Raw genomic sequence first — 9,978 nt, 5'->3', positions numbered from 1 at the left:
CCACACTCCCCGTGTCTATGAGCTGGGACCAGACATGGGACACAGAGCCCACAGCTCAGCAGGACTGTCCTGGTGGGTGCCCCAACAGGGAGCCCGGTCCTAGGGTGCCTGATGGGGACCCGGGAAAGAGGGGGCAACGGGCACCCCCCGGCAGCCACGGGCAGCCCCCGACCCCCGCATCATCCCCGCATCGCCCCGGCCCCGCCCCCGTCCCGGCTCCAGCCCCGGCCCCGCCGCCGGGGGATGCGCCGGGCAGGTGCGCGGGGACCGAGCGACCCTATAAATAGGAGCGGGAGCGGCCGCAGCGGCTCCGCTCGGCGCGGCGGGGCTGGGCTGGGCTGGGCACRGCAGGGTGGGCACAGCGGGCTGGGCGGCTGCGGTGGGCTCGGCACCATGGAGATCTGGAGCAGCCCCGCCGCCTACGACGAGTTGAACGGGAACGCGGAGCGCGGCGGCGGCGCGGACCCCATCGCCCGGGAGCTGGAGGAAGGTGAGGCCGGCCCGGGCGGTCCCTCCCCAGGGATGGAGATCGGGATGCGGCTGCGGCAGGGTTGGGCTCCCCCCGGGGCTGGTGAGGAGCGGCGGGGACCGGGATCTCCCCGGGGCCGGGGCTCGTCCGGAGCGGTCAGGGTCGGGGTCTCCCCGGGGCCGGGGTCTCCCCTMGGGAGGTGCCGTGTGCTCCCCACATGTGCATTCCCGCGACCCCCGTCCTTATCGCCGCTCTCTGGCCCAGGGTTGCCGCCGCCCGGTCCCTTGGGGACMCCCAGGGTCACCCCGACCCCAAGGAGACCTGTCCCCGCGCCGGGAGTGGCGGGGRGAGGGCAGAGGGACGGGGCGAGCGGCGTGTGTCTCTATGTGGTGAAGGGAATGGGGGTCCTCCCCTCCCTCATCCGCAGGATCGGGCCCGCAGATGGGTGTTTGTTTACATGCTTGCCCGCGCTGCAGCCCCCGTCTCCCAGGGCCAGCCGCTCGCTCCAACCGTAACGATGCTCATGCTCTAATTATTTCCAATTAATGGCTCAGGGGCCTGACGAGGTGCAGTTGGGGACCCCCGCGGGGAGCGGGCCCTGTCGGGGTGCAGAGAGGGGGGCACAGCCGGGGCTGGGGCTGGGGTTGGGGTTGGGGCTGGCCCTTCTTCCCATGGACATGTTTGGGGTACGTGCCCGCTGGGGCGTGGGGCAGCCCCCGCGCCAGTGAGGACTGGACGGGACCGGGGTGGCGAGTGGGGGCATTGCCATGACAACGCACTCGCCATTACACAACCCCAGCTGGGGAGGCCTAATGGGATTTGTGTGGCTGAGCTTCCCCGTTAACCCACTTCRTCTGCACCACTGGGGGGGTGGCTGCGGCTGGGGACGCGGGTGGGGGCTCTGAGCGCAGCCAGCTCTGCTCTGCCAGAGGAAACTGAGGCACACACCCTCGGGGCAGCAGAGCAGCAGCAAGAACACGGGGAGTGCTGTGCGGTGTGGGCAGGGTGCGGGGTACAGGCGGGTCCCGGGCTGTRAGCAGGGTCCGGGGTGCGGGCAGAGCTCGGCTTTGCGCCTGCTCCCGGTTCTCTCCAGCGCTCGGCTCCAGCGCCGCCGTCTGGGTGCGTGCCCGGCGCTGCCTGGCAGCTCCTGCGGGCGCGGTTGGCAGGGTCCGGACCCGGGGGACCGACACCTCCATCCTTTCACCTCCTCTCCCTGCCAGAGAGCAGCGGGGGGAGGCAGAGCTGTAGCTGGGGCCCGGTTTAACGCGGTGGTGGGCAGCTGCCCGTCCCCGCAGCGTCCTGCCCGCAGCTGCCTCTGTTGTGCGCGGATCGTTGTGTTGTGCAGCTGGAGGGGCATCGGGTGGGTGCGGGGTGCAGCGTCCCCTCCCCCAGAGAGAAACTAGGGCAGGGCCGGCTTCTCGGGGGGGATCCGGGGGAGGGGGCTGGGGACAGATTGGAGGGGACGCTGCCTGTGAGCCCGGCTCGGCACGGTGCCACTCACAGCTATTTATACTGGAACTCCAGCCTGCTTTCTGCTGGAGATGTCACCTCCGATCCCGTCTCCGCTGCTGCCTTTCCCCGTYCCTCCTTTCCGTCTGAGTCCTGCAGTGGGGCTGGCACTGTGCCCTTGCTGAGGTCATGAGGGCAGTGAGGGCACCCAGCGTTTTTCTTGTCACCTCAAGGTGCAGGCAGGGTTAAGGGTGAGGTGTGAGCCCCCCGTTTCTCATGATGCTGTCACGGCTGTGGGGATCCCTGCCCGCCTCTGCCTGGCACTGCCCAAGGTGCCGCCCAGCAGAGAAAAAGTCCTTTTTGGAGACCAGTCTGGAGCATCCTTGGGGACAGGACAGGATGAACCCTCCCACAACGGGGGTTCACTTTGTGACCCTCTCCCCCAGTTCTGTGCGCTGAGCGGGTGGTCAGGATCACCAAGACCTATCACGACATTGATGCCGTCACCAACCTGCTGGATGAGGTATGTGGGAACCCTCACCTGTGTGAGGGCGGGGGTCTGGTGGGACCCTGGGGACACGGGGGTGGGTGAGGATGGGGGAAGGGACTGGGGAAGTCCTGGCTGAGGCAGAMGTGCCCCTCGCAGAAAGAGCGGGACCTGGAGCTGGCGGCGCGCATTGGGCAGTCSCTGTTGAAGCAGAACCGGAGCCTGACCGAGCGCAATGAGCTGCTGGAGGAGCAGCTGGAGCTGGCCAAAGAGGAGGTAACAGCTCCTGGACACAGGTCTGGGCCGTGGCCCCCTGCGTGTCCCCCTGGGGCAGCTGTGGTCCCCTCAGCCGCGTCCTGAAGCACCTTCCCTCTCCAGATTGCRCAGCTGCGCCATGAGGTCTCCATGCGGGATGACCTTCTCCACTTTTACACCACCACAACAGAGGAGAGCGAGCCCACCACCACCACCTCCACACCGTGAGTGCGAGCCCCTGTCCTGCCACTCCCCTGGGCCAGAACTGCTCCAGTGGGTGGGCTGAGGCTTTGGGCAGGAGCCATAACCATTTAAATTTTTTTTAATTTTTAGGGGGTATTTTTGGGATATTTTGGGATATTTTGGGATTTTTTGGAATTTTTTTTAATATTTTTGCGATTTTTTTTTGATTTTTTGGGTAATTTTGGGATTTTGGGGGGTATTTTGGATTTTTTGGGGTATTTTTTAAAATTATTTTTATAGGATTTTAAAATTTTTTTTTGGGAGTATTTCTTGCAGAGGGTGGCACCGGCCACACTCTGCTCCCTTCTCTGGTGGCTGTGGATCCAACCCCACAGAACTTGGTCACTGCAGATGCCCGGGAGGGTGGGCAGGGGTCTGGGTGCGCATCCCCATCCTGCCTCACTGCGGGTGCTCAGCGCCATCCCTGCYGTCCCCAGGCTGCGCCGGCACGAGTCCTCGCTGTCCCTGCAGCAGTACTTCCAGTACGACACYTTGCAGCAGAAACTCAAGTGCCTGGAGGAGGAGAACCAGAAGCTCCGGATGGAGGTGAGCAGAGCCAGCTGATGGATGCCCCTCAGTGCCCACTCTGCCCTGCTCTGTGGGGGGACCCGAGCTGCCCTCACCCCCGGGGAGATGGGAGATCCTGCCTGTCCTGCTCAGCCCCTCCAACCCTCTCCCCCAGGCCACCAACATCGCCACTGAGACCTGCCAGTACGAGGAYCAGGAGCAGCAGCTGATGATTGACTGCGTGGAGCAGTTTTGTATGTAGGGYTGGGGGTCTGCGGGCACTGCCCAGCTGTGCGGGCTGGGGCTGGGGACTTTGCCCCGGCGCTGACGGCCCCCGGCCCTCTCCCAGCCGAAGCGAGCCAGCAGGTCGCTCACCTGTCGGAGGAACTGGCGCACAAGGCGGAGGACGCGGCACGGCAGCAGGAGGAGATCACCCAGCTCCTGGCGCAGGTCGCGGACCTGCAGCAGAAATGTCGCTCGGTGAGGGWCCCCTGCCCRTGCCGGGGGGAGGGGGGTGCGGGCRCAGCGCTCTGACCTGSCCKCTCCCACCCGCAGTACGGCTCCGAGGTGGAGGAGCTCCAGCAGCACCTGAGCGCGGCCAAGGAGGTGCAGCAGCAGCTCCGCATGGAGGTGAGCCCGGGGGTGTCCGGCCGGGTGGGGGGACCTGCCCCGCTGCCCCCGGGAACGCGCTGGAGCTGTGCCCGTGTCCCCGCAGCTGCGGGATCTGCAGGAGAAGTACGCGGAGTGCGGCGGGATGCTGCAGGAGGCACAAGAGGAGGTGAAGAGCCTGCGGAGCCGCAGCCTGCCCAACAGCACCGTCAGCCGCTACAGCACCCCCAGCCTCCCGCCCGTGGGGAGCCCGGTGAGTGCGGGGGGCCGGGCGGAGGGTGGGGGGCCCTGCTCTCCCCTCCACTGACACTGCTGCCCCCGCTTCCAGAAATCGCTGGCAGCTGAGATCAAGGGGACGATGAGCTCCTCCACGGACTACAAGTGAGTGCTGTCACTGGTGGCTGGTGCTGTGCCGTGGGMCGGGTCCGGCTCACCCCCGCCTGCTTCCTGCCCGCAGGAGCTACCAGCGCGTCTTCGACACGGTGAAGGCGGTGAACCAGGCAGCCAAAGCCAAGTCTTGCTCTGAGTCTCCCCACCACGTTCCRGGCTCCAAGCAGTTGTCGGCTGCCCACTCTGAGGGGGCCAGCACCCCCCAGACYAGCTGCTCCGGCTCCGAGGACGCTCGGTGAGTGCCGGGGTGGGGTGGAAATGGGGCCGGGGGGGAACAGCCCCGCACAGGAGCTGGGATGCCGGTGAGCTGCTGCTCACATCACGGAGGAATCTTCCTGGGGACGGGAGGGCAGGGTCTGGGTGGGGTCCGGCACAACCTGAGGGGTACCCTAACGCTGTGCCCGCTTTCCAGCGAGGACTCGCGGGCAGCCCCGGGCCGGCAGGACCTGGAGGCGGCGGTGCAGCGGCTGTCGGTGCGGCAGCAGAGCCACCTCAACGAGGAGCGCTCCTTCTTCGAGGCCGAGCGGGAGCGCAAGCTGTGGCGGCTGAAGGACGGGGCGAGCTCCAGTGGCTTCCTCACGCCCGAAGGCAGCGTCGTCTCCACTGGCACCAGCTACTCRGGGAGCTCGGAGCTCACCGCTGCCTCCAGCTTCTCGCTCGGCTCCCTCTCCTACCTGCCCGACAAACTGCAGATCGTGAAGCCGCTGGAAGGTGAGGGGCAGAGCGGGTGCAGAGCTGCGGGTGCTCCGAGGGTCCAACAGCCCCACCTGACCTCCCCCTGGCCGTGTCCCCCCCCCAGGCTCGGTGACTCTCCACCACTGGCAGCAGCTGGCACAGCCCAACCTGGGTGGGATCCTGGTGCCCCGTCCCGGGGTGCTCACCAAAGACTTCAGGCAGCTGGACATCGACCTGGAGGAGGTGTACAGCCTCAACGACCTGGAGGAGGATGATGTGGACGCCAGCTCCTTCCGGCTGCTCCCTACCTCAACACCCACCAAAGCCAAGGAGCGCCCCCGGGGTGAGCGCGGGGTGCGGGGACGGAGGGGCCGCAGTCCCCGGGATGCCCCTGTCCTGTCTAGGCTCCCCCTCGCCTCCTCCAGTGCTCTCCCCTCCTGCAGCCGCCCGTCCCCGTCCCCCCGCTGTCCCCACGGGGATGCTCCGCCTGCAGCTGCTCAAGGGCCGTTCTGGGGCCGCTGCCCCGGCGGGGTGAGCCCTCGCCATCACCCTGGCCAGCCCCTGCTGCTCCCCGGCCGCGCTGGGACCGACGGCACCTCCCGGTCCTGGCTGCGTTCGCTGCCTGCTCTGAGCATGGAGCTCCCAGCCCAGCTCTGGCTGTCCCGCCCGCCCTCCGCCGTGCCCTCCATGTGTGCCGCCCCTCTCCCCATTGACCCCTTGTCTCCTGTCCCTTCCAGTGTTCCTCTCTGTTAACAACCTCCCCCAGACCCCGTCTACCTTCACCATCACCACCTGCCACATCCTCCACCCCACCACCGCCATCACCACGGTGACACCCAGGTAAGGCCCCTGGCCCCTGCCGCCTGCGCTGCCTGCACCCGCCCCCGGCCCCGCTGCGCACCCCGAGCTCCTCCTCCTCCTCCTCAGCCCCTGCCTGGCTCCCTGCAGCTCGAGGAWTTGGCAGGCCGGGGGCCACCTGCAGCCCCTGATGCTCTGAGAGATGCCAGCGCTAGCAATGTCCCCAAATCTGTCTGCTGGGGTGTCTGTGTGCCCGGGGCTGGCACACCAACCCCCTCCTCTGCACTGGTGGATGGGGAGCCTTCCTGGGATGGGCTCACCCCGGGCAGGGAGCCGTCCATGCTCCTGGCACTCTGGGGAACGGACACAGCTTTTCTCCTTCCACACTTGGGCAGCAGCCAGGACATTTTCCCAGGCGGGTGTTGGGCTGTCCCTTCATTAATGAGCACTGGTGATTAGCCCTAATGAGCCCCCCCAAGGCTCGCTGGGGGTTGGTGCGAGCTGGAGTTCACTGTTACACAAATCCGTGGTGTTTGGAAATTGCTCAGGGAGCAGGGACTGTGTCCCAAACCCTCCTGGTTGCCGAGGAGCAGCCCTTGGGTGCTCCTCTGTGAGCTTTGGCTGCTTGAGCAGTTTGCAGCACGGGGGTCTCCTATAGGGAAGGAGGAAAGGGGGTCCCACCCTGCCCACAGCCCTGCCTGGCCCTTTCAGCAGCATCCCCCAGCACATGGCACCCCCAACTGATCCCCACTTCTCTCTCTTCCCCTCCAGTCTGTCTCATGCCGTCGTGCCTTCTTGTGGGCCCTTTAAGGGGCTGAGCCTCAGCAGCCCCTCACCAGAACAGACTCCCCCCACACTGGCACTTGGCCCCGGACCCCCGAGCACTCCCATGGGACTATTCAGGCTCTCGCTGGGGCGACATTCCCACTTGGCAGCGGGGACTGGATCACGGTGCACCCCCTCACTCCACTCCCAGGACCCTCAGCCCTCCCCCGGGCCCAGGGGTCAGGAKGGACCCCCACCCAGGAGCAGCATCTTCAGCTGGAATTTGGTGGAGAAGCTGCAGCGCCTGGGGCTGGACAAGGTGGTGGCCAGAGGGACAATGTCCAACAGCCGGACAGGCCCAGAGGGGCCCAGGGCACCCAGAAGTGATGCTGCTGCACAGCCCCCGGGCTCAGGGTGAGACACATCCTCTTCCTCACCCATCAGCGGGGAAACGGAGACTGGACAAGCTTCAGCCTCAGCTCATGGTGATGCCCCAGGTCCGTCAGCAGTCCCAGCACCAGCGTGGGGGGCTTTGCCCTGGCTGCAAGGACAGAACCTGGCACTGCTCCCCATGTGCAGGGGGTGCTGGCTGACCCTGTCCCTGCTGGGGGGRTTTGGACCCTTCACAAGAGCCAGTTCTGGCAATAAAAACTGTTCCTGCTTCTGCTGAGCCTGCCTGCGGAGCGAGGGGCAGCGCGGCCCTTCGGGGCTGTTCAGCTGCTGCAGCGAAGGGCGATGCTCAGTCTGGGCTCAGGTGGGTCCTGGGGCAACCAGCCAGGGCCGGGGGGCAACCCCTGCACCGCGGGCTGGGCCCCTGGCCAGCACCTGGACTGGACTGGCTTTTAAAGGGAATGGTGGTTTAACTCTTTCCTGCCCACCGAGTAGCAATAGTAGCAGCACCCACAGCTTGGGATGTTTCTGGGGGCGCAGCTGATGCTCCCCCCGGCCGTGTCCCTCCCTCCAGGCTGTGACCCATCCCCTGGCAAATAAATGTGAATTCACAGAGCAGCTCGTGTGTGGTGTGTCTGCTGCTGCATTCCGTGATTGCTGCCCTGTAACCCCCTGCCCACCCTCCCAAGCTCTCCCCAGCACACCCACGAGTGCAGAGGCCATAGTGCCAAAGTTTTATTGTGGGAAAGGACGTGCACTGAGTGTGTGGCTGCTCGGTGTGGCCAGTCCAGCCCAGCGGCTACGCGGCACCGGCCTCATCCTCGGCACTGCGGCGGCCAAAGTCCATCCAGTCAGGRTAGTAGTGGTCATGCAAAGCCTCCATTCCCTCGTCCTCATGCACAAARGCCTTGTGGTTGTTCAGCTCTGCCAGGGCAAAGGCAGCAGTCAGAGCTGACACAGGGGCCTGGCTGTGCCCCCCAAAGGCTGCCCACCCTGAGCTCCCAGTACCTGTGAGGACGTGGGGCAGGAACTGGGACAAGAGGCGCTGCTGCTCCTGGGAGAGGTGCTCGGGCCAGTCCCTTCGGGCCAGGCTSGGGGGGTGCTGCTGGGGGTCCCCCATGGTGTCTGGCACCGCTGGCCGGCACAGACAGACAGTCACTGCCAGGGTGAGGGTGAGAGCGAGGCACAGCATCACCTTCATGGCTGTGGAGAGATGGAACRGGGCTGGGGAAATGGGGGGCTGCAGCCCCTGAACTGGGACACGCTCAGCCTGGGGTGAGGGGTGCCCTGGATGCTTGGCCGTGGGGCACAGAGCATTCACAGCCCCCTCTGTCCCTCCCTTTGGGTCCCCAAGTCCCCTCCATCCCTTCCACCTTCTCCCCAGGTCATCTCCATCCCTCTCTCCTGGCTGGTCCCCAATTCTCCTAGAACCACAAGGATCGAATCCCACTCCTTGCTCCTTCCAAGGATGCTGCAAACTAAAGCACATGGCTGGGAGCATCATCCAGCTGCTCCTTGAGCTGCCAGTGRGGAGCAGGGTGCTCATCCCCAGGGCACAGCCAGGTCCCAGGTCCCCTCTTGTCCCTCCCAGTGCATCTCCAAGTTGCTCTGTCCCTCCCATCTCTCTCCCTGCTGGTCCTCAGGTCACCCTGGGCTGTGCCAGAGCCCTGTGGGACTCACCTGCAGGTTCTGGGGCTCAGCAGGGTGTCCTGGTGGGAGTCCTGGTGGGTGTCCTGCTGGGTGTCTYAGTGGGTGTCTCTCTCCAGAGAGGCCCCGGCTCAGCCCCGCTTTTAAAGTCGCTGCCAGGGCTGCCACACCCCAGGGCGGCTCCACACCCGTCCCCCCCTGTCCGGGGGGGCCCTCGGGCAGCTGTGTGTGCTCACAGACACACGGACACACAGACACACGGACACACAGACACACGGCTTGACAGTCATATCCATATGTACACGTATACAGGTGCACACGTGTCCATATACACACATAACTACACGTGCACACAGACATGTTTATGGCTGGCTGGTGGTGTGTACATGTATATAAAAATATAAATAATATTTATATTATTGAAATATATTATTAAGAATAAGTAATACAGTATAATAGATAACATTTTATAGTACAGTATAATAATATAGTATAATAGATTTTATAGTATAAAATATAGACAACATGTAATGTGTACAGTTCTAACAGATAACATTGCTTATACATCTATGTGAGYACATCCCGGTGTCCATATGTACACGTGGGCACAGATACACAGCTACAGGCGTGTGCACATGTGTGCACATATGTGTGTTTATATGGATGAGGACTCCACGGGGTAATTGTATGTCATGGAGTGATGGAGGGTGTGTGGATGCATAAGGAATACAATGACAAATCTCCCTCTAAATATGTACCCACACATATATGCATATATATATATAYACACATATATATGTATGTATGTATRKAKAGAWAKAKRTATAYRTAYAYATRWATRYKWWYRYWWWYAYAWATAYATATAYATAYRTMTGTMTGTAYRTRYMTRTSTATRYAKRYAKRTATATRYRTGTRWRTAWATAYATAYATATRTRYAYMYATMTATAYAYAYMYATATAYATRYATAYRYAYACAYAYACMTATAYSTWTRTRTWTATATATACACACAYGTTGGACTCAATTTTTGGAGGTCYTTCCCCATCTAAAYRATTCTGGGAATCTGTATGTGTATATATATTTACATTTTTACACGTATATTTATAATTTTACACATATATTTAAATATCTACACACTTCTACRTATATACATACACATACATATCTATGTCTATAAATATAGATACATTCACACGCATCTGTATAAATACACATGTGTGCACGTGTATACGCAAGTATGTATATGTACATGTGTATACTATACATACATGTTATACTTACATGTGCACATATGTAT

The 9,978-nt window shown here is 62.5% G+C and overlaps 2 protein-coding genes across 2 annotated transcripts; one reads left to right on the top strand and one right to left on the bottom strand.

The window, feature by feature from the left end:
* Nucleotides 1–378: 378 nt before the first annotated feature.
* Nucleotides 379–7,647, top strand: HAP1 (huntingtin associated protein 1). The gene is made up of 15 exons (XM_057385913.1): nt 379–490; nt 2,365–2,441; nt 2,565–2,681; nt 2,784–2,884; nt 3,341–3,449; nt 3,586–3,664; nt 3,760–3,890; nt 3,966–4,040; nt 4,126–4,272; nt 4,348–4,400; nt 4,477–4,644; nt 4,822–5,120; nt 5,209–5,427; nt 5,822–5,924; nt 6,654–7,647. The coding sequence occupies exons 1-15, from the start codon at nt 394–396 to the stop codon at nt 7,063–7,065; spliced, it is 2,187 nt and encodes a 728-aa protein (XP_057241896.1). The 5' UTR covers nt 379–393; the 3' UTR covers nt 7,066–7,647.
* A 159-nt stretch (nt 7,648–7,806) lies between these two features.
* On the bottom strand, nt 7,807–8,265 carry LOC130585416 (gastrin/cholecystokinin-like peptide). Its single transcript, XM_057385899.1, has 2 exons — nt 8,046–8,265; nt 7,807–7,961 (listed from the first exon to the last, which is right to left on the bottom strand). Exons 1-2 carry the CDS (start codon nt 8,236–8,238, stop codon nt 7,837–7,839), a joined length of 318 nt encoding a protein of 105 aa, XP_057241882.1. The 5' UTR covers nt 8,239–8,265; the 3' UTR covers nt 7,807–7,836.
* Nucleotides 8,266–9,978: the final 1,713 nt, after the last annotated feature.

Source organism: Malurus melanocephalus, unplaced genomic scaffold (assembly GCF_030028575.1).
Source record: "Malurus melanocephalus ecotype Western Australia unplaced genomic scaffold, MMel_1.1 scaffold_886, whole genome shotgun sequence".
Lineage (NCBI taxonomy): Eukaryota > Metazoa > Chordata > Aves > Passeriformes > Maluridae > Malurus > Malurus melanocephalus.
The sequence above is the reverse complement of the archived record's forward strand: the minus strand, read 5'-3'. Positions and strand labels throughout refer to the sequence as shown.